The sequence below is a fragment of the Pipra filicauda genome, unplaced genomic scaffold (genome assembly GCF_003945595.2).
Source record: "Pipra filicauda isolate LSUMZ 115617 unplaced genomic scaffold, ASM394559v2 scaffold26_size5592650_pilon, whole genome shotgun sequence".
NCBI lineage: Eukaryota > Metazoa > Chordata > Aves > Passeriformes > Pipridae > Pipra > Pipra filicauda.
Window position 1 is genome coordinate 1867326 of NW_024104387.1, and position 17911 is coordinate 1885236.

General features: G+C 35.3%; 1 protein-coding gene across 13 annotated transcripts in view; it reads left to right on the top strand.

Annotated features, from left to right (window-relative positions):
* Positions 1-17911, top strand: part of PLEKHA7 (pleckstrin homology domain containing A7) — a 161245-nt gene that overhangs the window by 133064 nt on the left and 10270 nt on the right. For 8 of the 13 annotated variants that reach the window (XM_039382479.1, XM_039382480.1, XM_027737161.2 and 5 more), the window contains 11 exons: positions 2245-2325; positions 4328-4396; positions 4563-4643; positions 5501-5650; positions 7437-7538; positions 11049-11157; positions 12231-12469; positions 12882-13070; positions 13343-13460; positions 14277-14356; positions 14736-14936. In XM_039382479.1, coding sequence (XP_039238413.1) covers positions 2245-2325; positions 4328-4396; positions 4563-4643; positions 5501-5650; positions 7437-7538; positions 11049-11157; positions 12231-12469; positions 12882-13070; positions 13343-13460; positions 14277-14356; positions 14736-14936 — 1419 coding nt within the window. The remainder of the gene's footprint in view (positions 1-2244; positions 2326-4327; positions 4397-4562; positions 4644-5500; positions 5651-7436; positions 7539-11048; positions 11158-12230; positions 12470-12881; positions 13071-13342; positions 13461-14276; positions 14357-14735; positions 14937-17911) is intronic. The other 5 variants (XM_027737162.2, XM_027737173.2, XM_027737168.2 and 2 more) reach the window with 2 other exon arrangements.

The following is a 17911-nucleotide window of genomic DNA, read 5'->3' on the forward strand; positions in this document are numbered from 1 at the left end:
GTTTTGTCCATTATAAAACACGACAGTTTTCGTGGTTAAGGTGGCCACAGTTCAAGCCTCTGAAAATTTGATATGCTTAGCAGAATTATTAGGAGGCGTTTTTAACTTTCTAGCAGATTCTGTCCAGATTCATTTGTTGCAACCTGGGATATGAAGAACTGTTTGGTCTCCCAGGAGCTCCCACTGTGCCTGTGTAGCACCTACTGAAATCAGCCAGAAAGAGAAATGTACGGCGGCACCTGATCCTTCAGCGAAAAGAAACTTAATGCTAGTGTTGGTTCCCTTTTGAAAATTTTTGACAGTCAAAATGTCAAGTGTGTTTCCATAGGAATGATGTAATTTTTCAAAATGGGCATTTCTTAATGACCTCCTTTCAGTAGAGGTCCGGAAATGTAAAAATTCCTGTCAGGTTGCTGAGAGATTGAAGACCATGTGACACTTAAGAAGGTGTCTTTGTTGGTTGCCACTAGATGCAGAGGTGCTTTTTTTTTACAGTAAGAGGAAAAAAGAAGAGTGCGCTGTATGAAACTAAGCAAATTATATATTTTTCTAGTAAGGGTGAAGTATGACAAATTCACAGTTAATCCATTTAAGACAATGAAGGCTTAGATAGAAAGCCTGTTAGTTCAAGCCTCTCTTTTGACTTCACCACACCCATGCTAATTAAACAGTTTCAAATAGGACTGAAGATTTTGGAACTGGAGTTAAACTTTTTTCTTTTCACTAAATCTCTTATTTCTGAAGATTTCTCTTCTTAGGGGTTTTGAAATACGACTTTTCAACATGTAAATTGTGATTAAGCAATTAACTGCATAACGCTTGCCATAGTACTAAAACTGATTATAGTAACTGGTTACACAGCATTTAGTGATTTGTTGAGGCTCACATGTTTTTGAGCCTATTTTTTTACTATTTAACAGTCTTAAAATACTATATAAGAAATAATTTTTGTGTTAAGATTATATTTTCAACATTATAGTGTATTGTCACATCATAAGTATAAATGAAATAAAAATACTCTAAGGTGGATATTAATCCATGTCAGTAGTTTTCTCTTACATATCAGTTAGTTCTGACATGAAAAAAAGAATAAATCTAAAGACTGTTTGCTCACACCGTGAGGAAAAATTATTGATAATTTCGAAGATGCAAAACACCATGCATTGTGGAGGTTTCTTTTAACAATATTGTCCTTCGATTAGGAGCCTTTTTTCTGCCCAAATTGTTGCCAAGACTGTATTCTTCTTTAACCCATGAAATAGAGGCATGTGGAACATGGAAGAAATGGTATATTTATATGCTATGGCATAACTATGCCTCTTTTGGAAAGAAATTTCCGCAGCTGTATTTCTGCAGTTGGATTTTTTCAACCTTTAAAGTGGACAGACCCTGTATTAGAAAAGCAGAAAGGGAGAGCAAAGAAAAGAAAAAACTCCATTTCCCCCCAAAGCTTCTAAGATGACACAAATGGTGAAGTGAGCGTCCCCTTTTTGTGGCTATGAAATGAAGTTCAGGCAGGCTACAGGAGGGATGGATGGGCAGCCTCATGTCAGAATACTTTACAAACATTCCCTAACAAGTTATACAAAATATGGATGAGGAAATATAGGGAAATTTGTGTCACTAAGTATAAATCGTGCAACCAGTTGAAGCAAATCTGGAGCCCTCTCAGGGGTCCTGCTTCATTCTTCTGCAGTCAGGCTGTAATATCTGAAGCTGTTTGGTTTCTTCTGCAGTTGAAAGAGGTTTCTTCTGCAAGCTTTTGTCACTTAGATAATGAAGAATACAGTGCACAGCAGGTATATGTTATGGGAGGAGGGATAAAAGTGATTGAAATAACATCTTTCTCTGAGGTTTTAACTAGGTTGCTCAAATTATCAGTGTAGAGAGTTCTCGGTGCAAGTGTCACTGAATATTACATGACAGAAAATACCATGGTGTGTTGAAACTGCAACTGGATGAGACTGAGCAAATCCTGGTTTGTTTTTTTTTTTTTAATGTGTGTTTTGAAGAAGTAGAAAAGTCTTGTTGTTGCATGAAGAATCTATCAAAAATATGAGACAGTAGGGGTAGATTCCAGGTGTAGCTTCCCTCATGGCAGATGGTGCAGACCATAATCCTTGAGGATCGGTGTAACACAAGAGCATGTGATTACTGCTGCTCGTGGAGTTTTGAGTTGTAGAGTTTGGGGGTTTAAATCTTGACATCTGTAACAAGCTATTACTAAACTTTTGTTTGAAACAGATAGAAAATAATGGACCTCTGATCAACATGATATACAAAGTGCTAAAGAACTCAGCACAAGGGTTACTATCCAGTATACATGTAAGACTGCCTGCATCTGAAATGTGCTCATCCCATTGCTTTTTAAAGTAGCAGTCAGTGTTCTGGCTTTTATAGGTGTCTTATGGTAAACAGTAGCGCTTTCTGTGAGATTATTTTTTCTTTCCTTTTTTTTTTCCCTTTTTTCCCCTCATTTGGAGTCTGTATGCAAAATTATGGCTGACTTCAGTGTTTGGTTTAATTTTGAAAACGATTGTGTCAAGTAGTGACTCCTCTGTGAAATTTTGGAAACGTGAAAGCATGCTAAATCTTCATTATGTTCTCATGTTCACTGCTTGATAATTAACAAATTCCTTACAATTTTGATTATGTAAGTTAAAGTATCCCCAAAATCTGCAGACTTGTTTTTATGTTAATTCCATTGCTTTGAAAAAGGCTTTTGCATTCTCTTAGCTTGCAGGTGATGAAATATGCAAAATTATTACTTTGATTGCTAGTATTTTATATTTGTATTTAATTACATTACTATTATATATGTGATTTAACATTTAAATAATTCCATTAATACTTTTGAAAGAAAAAACCCCACATCATTGTTGAAAAAGAAAATATCAAAAAAATGAAAGTTTTGAGAGGCAATAAGTGCTTTTGGTTTTGGTGGTGGGGAAGTAACATTTCACCACATAAAGGTATGAGAAGTCTTTAAATGGAGCCTGCCGTTGGAGGAGAGAAGACACTAAACATAAATGATGACCAGACCCTTCTGTTTTAAATCTGCTTTGTTATTGAAAACACTATGTGTGGATGGCTAATTTCATGTAACATGTTACATTACATGTTAAAGCTGAGATTATATCAAAGATTTATCTACAGTAAGAGTAAAATAGAAGTACTTTTAAAAAGCTGACATGGTCCTGTAGGTGACTTTTAGGTTAACAAGTAAACTATGTAGCTTCAAGTCTGGAGATTGCCAGTCAGTCGATAAAAAAGCAAACTACCTCTTCTACCCCACCAGAAAAGCCAACAGCTTTTGCTCTTACATTAAAACCTCTTCTCTTACATTATTGAAGACAATATTGAGGTGAATTTTTCTTCATAAACTCTTGATGGTATATGAATAGGAATATGCTGTATAGGAGTACTACTAGCTACCAGGTGTTTCTTTGGTAAGATAGTATTTGCTTTAATGAATCTTTAAAAATATTCTAATCTAATAATATTAAATCATTAGATTTTCAGACTTTTAAAAATGTATGATTAATGAACTGTATTACATTGCTGTTTTCTTAACCTCATTTATTCACCAAAAAAAATTATTCACGTGGAGGCAGTGGAAATAATAAACATTTCTACAGAGATAGACATGCCTTCACTTTAAGGTTGCTGTGAAGGTTGGAAGTATAATATAGTATCGTTTCTGTACTGATTTAAAAACTGTGTTATGTGAGAAGATAATCTTCTCAACCAGAAATGGAATATGAAACCAGTGATTTATGAAATGAGAGATTTGGTACATTATAAACATGTCAAAATAGATTAATTGCATTTAATTCCACTATAGCATTTTTATAGCATTCTGTCTTTAATAAAATTTACCCTGTGCTGAGGAAGATACTATCCTTTGTAGAATGAAATACTTGCCAAAAGTTGTATTTTTAGTCATTAATGAATGCTGCTATTCTTGCAACCATCCATTTAAAGGAACTATTCAAGTCCTTTGGCTTCAAGAAAGCTATTATAGCTGAACTGTTAAAACTACTGTATTTTGCAGGAAAAGGACCTTTGTAACCACAGATAGGTGGGATTATGCTTCTTTGTACAGAGTTCTAAACTACTGTAAGAGTTAAATAGGCTAATATAACTAGTAATTCTTTCTGTTAACACTCTTCAAAAACTAAAGCCAAATTTGAAAATATTTGTACCCCAAATTTTATTAATTTTTGTTAATAACCATGACTATTTAACAAAACTTTTCACTGCTGAAGCATAACTAGGTTTTAGTTTGGAACAAAATCCTTATATTTTTAAAACCTGTTCCTCTTAGGTGACAGGACGTGACACATTAAAAGAAAGAAGTACAAAACCTGTCAAGATTGCAGAAAGTGATATTGATGTAAGTATCAAACACCACTTCAGCACCTCTTGCATTGATTTGGTTGTTTCTGTTGTGCAGTTACATGTTCATTATTATACTTTTGGGGGTAAGATATTACAAGTGGATACTTTTCTGCTTAATTTTTAAAATCTAATGTTATATATGTATATTATTTCATTTCCAGGTGAAGCTAAGCATTTTCTGTGAGCAGGACAGAATTCTGCAGGATTTGGAGGACAAAATAAGAGCCCTTAAGGAGAATAAAGTAAGTAGGTTGAAAAGGGATTAGTAAAATAAAGCAACAGCTTTTATCTAATCATAAAATATGAAATTCCAAACAAAAATTGAATTACTGGATGCTTCTTGCACTGTAGTAGTTTTCTTTGGACATGTGTATAAACTTCTGTGAGAAAAAGATGGGGGGGTGTGGGAGCGGGGGTGTGGTGTTTATGTTAGGACTGATTACCAATTGTTAGAAAACATGTTTTTGAAAGTGAATGTTTTAAATCCATCTGCTTCCCTGCTGCCTATGAGCTGTAGCTGTCAGTAAATTAAGGTGGTTCAGAAAACAATCTATTCTAAAATGAAAGTGCTGTTCAGGTGGATTCTTCAGTAGAGCTACTTTGCAAAAATGATTCCACGTTATTTCCTCCTGACTGAATGAATTGGACCTGCTTCATGTTTTAGACAATATTTTAACCTCTCACATGGCTAATTCAAGTATAACAGTGAATGAAAATCTGTCCTTAAACAAACAGCTCATACTGGGCTGTGGTAGAGCTGTCACAGTTCTATACTGATTAGGAGAATTTTTCTGAAACTGTAAATTACAGTTTCGTACAGAGTGGAAATAGAAAAATTCCCTTCTCAGTGCATTGTGTTTTCCACAGTTTGGGCTACTTAATGGAAAGAATTAATGGAAAGTATCAGATAATTTTTGTTATAATAGGTAACTAAGGCTCTTGCACTTTTTTGTTACTGTTGGCCTCCTAATCTCCAAAACAGGAGGCCAGTCCTCAGCTCTGCTGGGAAACTTGTGGAATGGAAAACACATTTCATATTACTACAGGTGGGTGCATAAAATTCCATGTAAATGTTGTAGACTTACTGTTTCTTTGCTAGGATCAGCTGGAGTCTGTTTTGGAGGTTTTACACAGGCAGATGGATCAGTACAAAGACCAACCACAACATGCAGAAAAAATATCTTACCAGCAGAGACTTTTGCAAGAGGATCTTATACGTATTCGGGCTGAAATATCCAAAGTTTCAACGGTATGTGTTTCTGGTTGCTTGAAGAAAACCATAACTAAAATACCAGGTAGAGTAAAACTGTATTGTTCACTGGATAGGGGAGTTAAGTCCTGTTCTGAACAGTTTTGGTTAAGATACAGAATACTAAATCAGGTAAAAATAATTAAACAGTCTCTTCAGCTTTACTTTTCAATATTCCCTGCCCCTGCAAAAAAAGATTACTCAGAAAACTTTTTATGTCTTTTTATTCTATGTGTGGGCTTAAATTGCAAATCTTTCAGCTAGTCCTTTAAAAATATAAAGGTGATTCCGTGATATCTTTCTAGGGCAAAAGGAACTGGGAAAGTCTGTTGATATTTCAGTCAAAATTTACTACTGATATTGTAATTCAATAATATTAAAATGTAATTTAATGTTGCATTTTATTAATAAAATTATTTCTAAGAATTGGCCATGAAAGAGAGTATATTAAAACTGGGTGAAGTGTATCCACTCTATTATTCCTACCTTTTAATGAATATGGGACCAGCTCTTTGTAACATTGTTGGTAGAGTTGCCTGAACACCTTTCCTATAGAAAGATCTGATCATTAAAACATCAGGATTATATAAATATATAGATACAGTGGTTTGTGCCTATAGAAAACATATGACTTTCACAGTCAGCATTTAAAATGTAAATGTGGACATAAATAACAAGTCATTGTAATAAAGGCTGTACTGGTCAGTCCAAGGCACCTTCTAGTCCAGAGTTCTGGCTTCAGCAGTGGGCATAAGCAGATGCTTAAGGAAGAGTAAGGGTAGGAGAGGTGGGTAGTATTTCCTATCATAACCAATACAGCTTCTAACTGTTTTCTGCTTGGAGAATTCCCAGGACTGTTTTTTTTTGTTATTTTTTTGGTCTACTTAGTAATCCTCAGTAGATCGTTTCCAAAACCCTATAAAGTTCCCTTTTAAATTCTGTGAATCTTCTGCATGCAAAACATCATTTGGCGAGGTATTGCACAGATCTTTTCTCCACTGCATGGACAACTCCTTTTCTTTTATTTGTTTTGACCCTGACTTGTACATGTTTAATGTGATAGACCCTTGTCTGAGAGAAGGTGGGGAACAGCTCTCTCCATGGCACTCATGGCTTCATAGACCTCCATGATTTCTTGCCCTCAACTCCCATGTGTTCTCTTTTCTAAAATTCAGAGAAAAGCCTATTTCATCATCCTGTACATAAAAATGCACCAGACACTTGATTTTTCTCAGTTCTGGGTCAGAAGGCTGACTGTGATGCTATGGATGCTGGAAGTAATCCAAGTACAGTAAAGGTGATTGGATAGCCTTATTCTCCAGATGTCTGCTGGTTTATTCACTTCATAACATATTCTGTAGAACTGTTGAAGGATAACCTGCTCTGTGTTTCAAGACATGACTTCTGGTATAGGTCACTGGATTTTAATTATAAACTTGTTTTCAACAGAGGAGTAAATTAAAAGGAAATGGAACTGCAATAGGCTCAATTCCCTCACAGAGTATACTTCAGATTCTATTACATGCCAATTTTATACTTAAGAAATGGGTTTGTGTAAGGAAGTTGGCCAGAGTTTTTTAACTAGGGATTCTTGACTTGATCTTGCAAGCTGTAAAGCATTTTGAAGTGTATAATCAACTCTAAGCAACGATGGAGACTACAAAATGGATTTTTTACTTCTTTTTGTAGTAGAACAACACTAACTTCAAAACACTTTGGTACTCCACTAGAGAATGATTTTGTAGTTTATCATAACATTGTATTAGAGTATTCCCTCTGTTAATAGGAAATGGAAAATGCCTGGAATGAGTATCTGAAATTAGAAAAGGATGTGAGCCAACTGAAAAAAGCCTTACAGGAACAGATGAACAGTTCATTGCTATCTCAGGTGGGTCCATTTCCAGACATTGTAAACACTTATAAGATGATTTTGTCTGAACTTGAAGCTATCATCTCATAACAGAAATTCTCTGCAATTTTTGCAGTGCATTCAGCTGTCATGTAGTTTAGTTGGTGGAATTCAGACACTGCAGCAGCCTGGCTGTGCAGGGTAGGGCGTCTGGCAGCACACGCAGTAGTGTCTCATAAGTTGTCTATGCAAATTTGTCATTATTTTATTACGTTTTTATTACATGCTGACATCTTGACGTTGATAATGTATTTAATTTATAAGACTATGCAGGACTTCTTAGTCTTCCATTTATTTGATCTGACATTGTTGGCTTCTTTATCCATTTTTAAGATCATCAGTCACTGGATTGTTATCGTCATTACTTGTTCTTTGTCATGTTCTTCTGTTTGTGGAAGATTTATCTCTGCAGATTGTTTTGTGAAGTGGAATAAGTGTTTTAACAGCCATCAGTAATTGAAAGGCATCTCAGTTTTAAATCAATTATTCAGTTTCGAATCTTAAAAAGAAGCTTTGTTTGAAGCTAAGTTATTCTCTTTGCTGAACTGGATGTGGCATACCAGATTATTTCTACATACCTGCTTACAACTGGTGACTTTATTCTTGGAGCAAGAAATGCAGACTGGATTGTATTTCCTTTGTTTAAGCAGAACAAAACACCGGGAACAAAGCTAATGTATACATTTTGCTCAAATTTTGGTCTGTTTTTCCAAATATTCTGGGCCAAAAGAAGGCACTAGTTAAATTTATTTATTTGCAATAAATATCTGATCAGATATGAATTGAAGCCTGTTTATTTTTACTATTAATGGATAAATGTTTTGTATCAAAGCAAGAGTTATAAAACTTTTTTTGAGTGCATCAATCTTCAAAGTCTATTTTCATTTGCTTTTAATTCTAGGAAATGGGCAAGTGATTTATTTTCTGGAGGCAGAATATATGTAATTAAGCTCAGCTGTAGATTATGTATTTCAAAAAAATCCCAGGGGGATTTCAGAATAAAATGGTCCCTGTATGAAGTTTGTTTAACAAAGGAAAATTACAGGTTTAAACAAAATATACTTTGTTAGATTACTTTAACAATTTCCAGTTGAGCATTGAGCATGCTTAAAATACTGGATGTGTGGCATGGGATTCACCAATATGTACGGAAGGGAATACAGTTTGCAGAGGAAAAAATGTTAATTCAGTTTGATTATCGTCTCATATCACATATGTGCATAATTATAAATAGACACAGAAAGCACGTTATCAGTTCTGTGTGTGTATACTTACATATATATGTATATATTAGTATGCATGTATATGTTTGGCTCATATTAAAAAAATATTACTGAATACCTATTTTGGAGTTACTAAGGGGAACTGATTTTTTCAAATTATTCTTCAAATTATATTCCTTCAAAGAAGTCTCACTTGAAGTACCCATAATAGTTAGAATTTTTATGATCTCTGCCCAAGGGTATGTAGACAGAAGATTGTTTATCTAGCATTTTCCAATAGCACTAAATTAATACACACGTGGCATTTAAAAAAAGACAGTCTTCATGGAATATTATTAAAAATTCAGTAAATTTGCAGGCTCAGATTTCTGTAGGAAACCACTAATATAGTTTCTATATAGCATTAATTTAGAGGTCAAAAACTAAATGTTTCAAGCAGCTCGGTCATAGTAAATCTGTTTAAAAAGTATTGTAAAGAACCAGGCTTTTAAGAGTACAGCTTCCTTGTCTTTTGCTTACGGGCTGGAGAGGATCTGGGCATGCTGAAATTAACTGACATGGGCTATTTTAACAGTGATAACTTCTTAGTGGGTGAGTGTTTCTCCTCTGGTTTTGTAAGTCATTCTAAATTATGTTTCTGTGTAGAGGAAGTTAGAGAAATTGAATTCTCTATCCAGGTTACTTTTTCATGCTGGCCCATAAAGTATATTTATACCCTTTTGTAAAGAGCAATCTTGGCTTTCGTAATTTTAAAATGAATTCATCTGCTTATTGTTCAGACCTAGTCCATTTTAGGTCTAAAATATTCTCTCCACATCAGTATTTAAGTAATGGAGAGAAATAATATTAAAAGATCTGACTTTTCTACATTGCTAATCAATGTTTTCTGAGTGGTTTCAAAAGCAGGATTTTTGGTACATCTAGTGGTTTTTTCAGCCATTCTGAGGCTTGATTATTGTAAATCCATCATTTGGTTCCTTGTAGTATGATTAATCTCAGAAAAATGAAATGAAATGTGCAAATTTATAGTTTGTGTCCTGACAATCTTTCAAGATATGTCCCATCTATCCAGTGAGTTTACTACAGGCAAATAACGTTCTCCATCATTTAAATGTTTGTGTTCTTGGCATCCTGTTTGCTGATCTGTAACCTGGCTGAACATATTTCCTGATCTAAGACAGAAAGTGGAAAGCAATTTATATGCCTTCCTTAGCTCTGTGAGGTGTAACAGCTTTTACTGAAGTTTTTTTCACTTTCAGGCTTATAGGATTAATTAGTAGCTATTTTGTAGCTCATGGCAAGTGATGGATTTCTACAGAGCAGCTTGTAAGCAATTCTTAACTAAAGTGTTTCACTGCCTTCTGCTTTCTTTAATAGTACTGGTTTTACTACGTTTATTCTTGATGCAAATTTTTTGCGGGCAGAGTTACCAGGCTTTGATTAATTAGATCACTATAACTATTTATGATGATTGGAATGGCTGAAGTGGAGGCTTCAGTAGCCAAGGCTCTGTCTGTAAGATAACAGTCAAAAGCAGAGTCCAGACTGTAGGCAGAGTTTCCCTTTCTTTCCTCCTGGAAAGGTGTGGTAAAACAATTAGGATGTGAATGAGACCAAATCCTGTAACAGCAGCAATATATTGTTTCAGCCTATAATACATCATGTCCAGTAGGCCTATCAACCCAAATATAAGCAGAAATTAAAATTGTCAGCCCTTCTGAGTTTGTTTGGGTTTTGTGTTTCATCTGTTAAAAGCCATTGGGAAGTTTATGGCAGGATTCAGGGAGATGATACCAATTTTTTTCTTTTTTAATATTGGACATTTCCCCTAAAAGTATTAAGATGAGATTCGTAAGGCTGCTATAGCAGTCTTAAGTGTGTTAGTTATAGGATTTAAGGACAAAGTTCAAGTGAAAAGATTGTGTAAGCTTATTTTATGTGGAACATTAAACTAGGTTTTTCTAGCCTGAATAATATTGTAGAAAAAAATGTAGAGGTGTCTCTTTTCCCCAGTATTCAATAGGAAGTCTTCCAGGACTCAGAAAATGCTCTAACAAATTTTATGGGCAAGATAAGTTGGTTGGTGTTGGGTTTGGGGTTTTTTTAATTATTATTTTAAAATAATTATTTAACTCATTTCTGGACTCCTGAGTTTTCATGTAAGTTCTGAACCACTAATTTGGGTGTGGTATCAAAAGAAGGATAAACCCATAGTAAATTAAAAATGAGGTAAAGTTGATTTTTTTTCTTTTACTACAAACATCAGGAGAAAACACAAATACAAAAAGACTTGTGGAGAATTGAAGATGTTACAGCTGGCTTGAGTGCAAATAAAGCAAACTACAAGACCATAGTAGACTCTATTAAGAATCCAGGTAAGGAGAACGTGATGAAAAAATAAAAAAATGTACAAATGCAACTGAATCTTTGGGTCTGTGCAAATAGTCTGAAAGTTTGTTCTACTGCAGAAAATCCAGTTAACTCTATTGAATGTATCAGAAATCTCTGTTAATTGAACACATTAATTTGGTGTTTCTTTTCTTGAGGTGACAAGGTTTTTTGTTGTTTGTTTTCATGTACTGATGGCAGTAAAATGTAACAAGGCATGAAAAAAAGGAACAACAATAACAGTAATGGGCTAAGTTCTTCAAGTTGCAGAAGGAGTTTCTGACATGTGCTAGGTTCATACCAGCGTAGAATCTGTTCTGTATTCTGCCCAGGAGCTCCCCTCTGTGTTTTTCTCTGGGGTGTTTGGTTGGTTTGTTTCTTTTCCCCTTGGATGCTGCCCAGCTGCCCTTGCTGCAGTTGCCTTCCCCCTCCCTCTTCAGGCAGGTGTTTGTGGGCAGAGCAAGAGCATAGTGGAAGAGAGGAAGGGAAGGTGTGTGTGGTCTGTATTTCAGTTGCATTATTACATTTCAAAGAAAAGACAACGCATTGGGATAGCAAGAGACTGTTAACGCCTCCTGTAAATCCACTCTCTGTTTCAAGTATCTTTGCTCACCTTTTGCATACAGAGATAAATAGTTACGAGATGGTGAGCTCTCATTTTATTTATGGTATGGCTGTCAGTGCCTAGCCTTGTCTAGATCTGTGGGCATCTTAAGGAATCTGTGGCATGGGCCAGATACAGCCTATGAACTGATTTCATATGACTCTCAGGCTTTTCCTTCCTTCCCTCCCGCTGTGCTCTACAAGGAATTTTACTGGATGATATTAAACTGTGTGGTTTTATTTTTGGCCTGAAAGACTTACTAGATTGTCATTTAAAAATGTTTTCCACTCTTGTTACAATGTAACGAACAAACATTTTTTATGTCCAAAACCCCCATTTGTGTCCAAAGCAATGTGCAGAGGACAAGGGCTGTTTTGTGAAGTCTGTTAATTGCTATTCTTATGAACGTTATTGGTAGGAAACAACACTTAACATGTTTGTCTGTTTTTCCCCTAGAGAGAAAAACAGTGCCTTCATTTTCTCAGTCTTCAGTGCCTTCCTTACCAGCTTCCCTTGCAACTGCGGAGAACAAACTTCCAGTTGCGCAGAGCCCTCCACGCAGCCCGGTTAAATCCCCTCTGGAGGTCAGGCTGTATCCACAGCCTTATTTCCAGACCAGAACACAGCACCAAGCACAGCAGCTGAAAAAAATCGAGCCACCTCTTCAGTCACCAGTTAAGCTCAAGCCAAAGGTTGTAAGTACTGCTCTTCTGTGATTCATTCACCAGTGTTTCCTTTTCCTTCTGGCAGGAACAGTGAAATGTCATGGTTACGAAGTGCACACAGTGTGGAGGCACAAAAGGGAGGCACTTAGGATGTTTCTATTGAATCTGAGCAGTAGTACAGCAGAATACATGTGTGTAACCTGGAGCTTTATGTACAGTGGCCATATACTGTTTTAGAACTTATTAATTCACAGCCTTTCTTGGGAATACTTTGTGGTTGATTTCTTGGGCCTCGTTTGGGTTTTAAAGCCTCAAGCTCCTCGTGTGGGCAGAGGAGAGCATGCTAGATCAGTCAGAAATGACATATAATGCAATGGACTTTCAGTTTGTGCCAGACTGTTTTGAGACTGTTTGCCAAATCCCTATGCTTTCCTGTTGCCAGGAAGATGAAGCACCACCCAGACCTCCTCTCCCGCAGCTGTACAGTCCTGATGATCAGCCACCAGCTGTTCCACCTCTCCCGAGAGAAGCCACTGTCATCAGACACACATCAGTGCGGGGCCTGAAACGTCAGTCAGATGAGAGAAAGAGAGACAGAGAACTCGGACAATATGTAAATGGAGATTATAGGGTGAGCACTCATACACCTATACTCCTGCATTTTAAATTTATGTGCACCTGTAATAAAAGATACTATTGTCTCTGAAATATATGGACCTGTAAGTCTGGTATTAATGATATATAATGGCATAGAGATGATAATGACAAGGAGAGACCTATGCCAAGTAATAGTAGCGGAGAGAAATTTAGTGATCCAGAAACAAAGCTTTAGGATTTGTTTTAAGATTATTAAGACCTTCTGTCTCTGATTTCGTTTGAGCTGATGAGTATTTTTCTGTATAGGTGGAACTGCGTTCATATATGAGTGAACCAGAACTGGCAATGATAGGGGGTGACCTCAGCCATCCTTCCAGTGCTTTAATAAACCCTGACAGTGGATACCAGACATTACCTACCCGTGGTAAGCCAGGAATTTATGTAGTTGATTTTTAACAGTACTATCTGTATAGGAGCTTTTCTCTCCTAGAATGTTCTGGAGATGACATTTATCGTCAGATCACTATTTTTAGATTAACTATACAGTGCTGTGAAAGTCTAGAGATTTTATGCATTTTAATGGTGCTGTTACAGTCAACCAGCCTTTTGCAAAGCAACTTAATATATAAGGCTTAAAAAAAACCCGTAGCAAAACATGGAATTAGCTGTTAGAATCTCTTATATTCAGTTATTTTTCCTCATAATTTCTATGTAATCTTTTACAAACACTTATATTGCCATTGAAATGTAACTGATAAAGAATATGAATTTAAAGCCCTCAGATATTACATCTGACTTGACACTCCATCCCTACTGTGCTACACTCCTGTAACTGTTTCACAAATGAGGATAGACATGATATTTGGGTAAAAGCAAATTCTTAGCCATTCCCTTCTTATTTCTTTCCTTTCTAACTGTGAATGTTAAGGTTTGATTTTCTTCATAGAGGTGATTATTTGTACAGTGTATCTACTCTGGTACAGCTGATTTCACCCCATCCCTCACTTAATATAAGTTTCTAAATTATTGTAGGTCTTTCTGAATTTTGATCAGTAGTGACCTGAAACACATTATGTTTGGCTGAAATGAAATTTCATGCTTCTCATGATCTTCTGAACTGCAAAATGTGAAATGCAAGCTAAAATAGTAGCCAGAATGTCATAGAAACATGATGACAATGTAAAAAAATATCTGTCTTGTTTGTCATTTGGTTTAAGGCATTCTCTTTTTCCTTATAAAGGTTTGTCTGGATCAACTTCCAGATTGCACCAGTCATCTACCATTTCATCGTTTGCAACACTTCGAAGGGATAGGTCCAAGGTAAGTTTTAAATAAACATCTGAAGGCAAATGCCTGAACTGTTGAAAATAGTTAAGCCCAAAATACATTTTGCATAGCAGGGAGTGGGACTGCAGTAAATGGGAGAGGACCAAGAGCTGCGATCTGATAATATCTCCAATTTTTCACTTTCTTAAATGAATTGGAAAACAGACAAACAACTTACTGCATTTCAAATAGATCTATAAAACAAGGTTTAGAACCAAAAATCAGCACTACTAATAGAAAACACATGCAAATAAATGCAAAGGAAATAGAGTAAAATTTACTAATAAGGTAGCAGAAAGAGTTCATTTTTTGTATACTTTTTATGAAGTATTAATTACAAAAACGTGTTTTGTGTGCCTTGTGACTTTTACAGGAGAGACCAAAGAGTGCCTTGGAACGTTTATACTCTGGAGACCACCAAAGAGGCAAGATGAGTGCGGAGGAACAACTAGAAAGAATGAAGCGACATCAGAAGGCATTAGTTCGTGAGCGCAAGAGGACTCTTAGCCAAGGAGAAAGGCAGTCTGTCTCATCTCGGTCTTTCATCAGGCCCGTTTCTGCAGACGTAGGCTCAGTATGTTAGATATGCCTTAAAAGGACTAAACTAAAAATATCTTTGGATTTATTCTTTTTTCCTGGCAAGCACTTTCACTTGAGTGTGTGTGATGCTCCTAGTCCAATTAAATTAGTGTTACACAGTATCAAAGGAGTTCAGAGAGTGTGAGTAACAGGTGATCTTTTTTACCTGTAGTAATGGTAAATGTCGAATGTTCAGCAGGTAAGTTGGTCAGAGGTTAGAGTGATGAGTGGAGATGCCAGTTTATTGGGGTGACTTCAGAGCCATGAGTTTTTATCCTTGGAATTGTATTTAGAAAGTGTAAGAAGCGTGTACAGTTTTAAAACTGCTTCATAATGGAATGGGCCTTTTAGAATGTTCTTATTCACCATGGGTATTTTTCTTTTTAATTCATAAATTAGTCTGTGAGATAGTCATGGTAATATCAGACCAAGGTGGTGTTCGGTTTTTTTTAAAAAGATGATAAATGGATAATCAGTTTTAAAATCTAATCATGCGGATTAGGAATTTATGTCAGAATTAACTTGTTTTAATTGATACAAACTCTTCTTTAAAGCTCAAAACATGGAATATTCTAATAAGGCTCAAATTTAAGCTGCTGAAGAAAAGTATTTTTGTTGCGTTCTGAGAATAAATGCTGTACAGACAATAAGTTTATAATGATACGTTTTGGATACTAACCAAAGCAGTTCTAATTGGTGAAGTTACCCAGTTGCTCACTTGGTGCTAAACCAAGATTGTACTGTAATTGCACTTATGCTGTGGTCTTTTAATTTATTTTTTTATTTGGTCCACTAGAGCTTTAGAATGATCACATTGTTTTACCTAATTCATTGCACAAGATCTCTTGCTTTTAGATTTGTCACTCATCATACCTAATGCCTCTTTTTTTGTTTGCTTGTTTTTAATTTGCAGAATTATGTAGTTACTTTAAAATTTCTAACTGGACTACTCAATTTTTACCAGGCTTAATTGCATTTAGTACATGTGTGTCAATTGCTGGCATTAAAAAAAACCTTATAATATTCAGCTTTTCATTCCCACTGTTCCGTAGCACTAATTTACAGCCAGTTATTTGTATTTACTTTCCCAGTAAATACGAGTGCACTGCTTGGAGACATTCATCCATTTTGTCTTCTGTTTTGCAATCAAAAATTTTTTAAAGACAGTGCATAATGTTTGGGAACTTAAGTACTATATTATCACTGTTATTTTCATATTTTAATTAGAAGAAATAAATCTGGGCTTCGTATGTTTCCTGACTCGCATAACATACACAAATCGAATTTAAACATTTTTGTAACACTCGTTATTAACATTTGTGGCAAACACTTTATTTATAAATTTGGGTGCCATCTTGGTCTTTTTCTTGCTGTAAAGAATTAAAATAGAGTTTTTCGGCCCTAGTAATGTTTTGTAGAGGTCATCTCTTGTACCTATAGGGCTTTGATATGCAAAAGCATGTTTGATAGCACAACTACTTACAGCATTACAATTATTTAGCAGCCAAAATGGCAAACAGTTAAATGTATAATTCAAGTGCTGCTCAGTATGTAACTTTTGCTTTAGACGTAAATTGTATGTGTAGTTCTAATTTTTAATTGGTCAGCTCTCAACTGTAGTATGACATTTCAAGTATTGATCACAGTACCTGAATTCATTTGTTATATACATTGCCTTTTTAATGTAAAAGTTGCAACATCAAAGCCAATAAAAATCCTGCTTCGTAAGAATGGTTTGATGTTTTTCTTACCTATATATAATAACTTGAAAATGATACTGTGTATTTAAAATATACTATGTCAATCAGGCCTGGTTCGAATATGAGTAGAAGGAGTTTGGAGTACTCATGAGAAAACTTTTTTTTTCTCTTTTGAATTCTGTAAAGAAACATCTCAATTTTTGAGGTATAATTGCCTTTTAGCTATTTAATTTTTTTAATATACGTGGAAGATACTTATCTTCTGAGTGAATACTGAGAGCTTGTGCATGAATAGGTTTCAATTAGATTTATTAATGCAAGTAGCATAATGACGTCTAAGGACTTCATGTGGAATTCAAACTTCAGCCAAAACAGGCCAAAGATTTGTACCAGAAATACTGGAGATATTTTTAAGAATACATTCTCCTATTGATTGCCTCAAATGCTTGAGGGGATAATTTTTTTTGTTGTTGTTCCTTTTGTCCCTTCTTTTTCCCACTACACTGCTTAAGTTGCTCAGATCTACTGAATGGAATGGTGCTACCACCGAACTTAATTTTTTGAACAAAAAAGGTCTTGGTAGTGTCCTTATGTGTGAGTTTATATGTAGCTGTATTGTGTGTAGTTGTGAAGGAGGTACTGTGAAGTCATTTGAGAACTCTAAATTATGCTGCTTAATTTAAATATGCTAAATTTAAATATTTCATATTGATAAATATTTAATATTTCTAATTTATATTGCTAAGTATTTACCTTATAAAGACTGTGTGAAAGATTTTTGCAGGTAGCTAGATTCTGCTTTTAATGAAGTCAGAAGAGCTTAGAAGTTAAACACTTTTTATTTCAAGACAAGTTAATGCCAGTATGTAAAATATTGTCAACTTTAAACAGGAGGTATTATTCTAAAAAGATACATAAAATTATCAAGTTGTGATTCTCAAGCTGCAATGTAAGTACCCATTCTGTGTAGTGATTCAAAACCACACAGCACTGTCTCCTTAGAATGCCTAGGACTAGTCTGTCAGTCTGTAGGCTCACTGGTATTGACACGTGTGCTTCCAAAGATGTTTGTGTGTGGCTAGTTCCATGTTCATCAGCAAACGTGAAATTGTGATATGTTTCTTAGAATCTAATAGCGCTGAACATTACTTGTAAAATTAAACAATACTCCAAATTCCATGCAGCACAGGTAGAGAGGAAAACTCCCAACCGTGTGTGCCAAGAAATACAGTTGTATTTTCTTTCTCTTGTCAGTTCAGGGGTTTGCTCT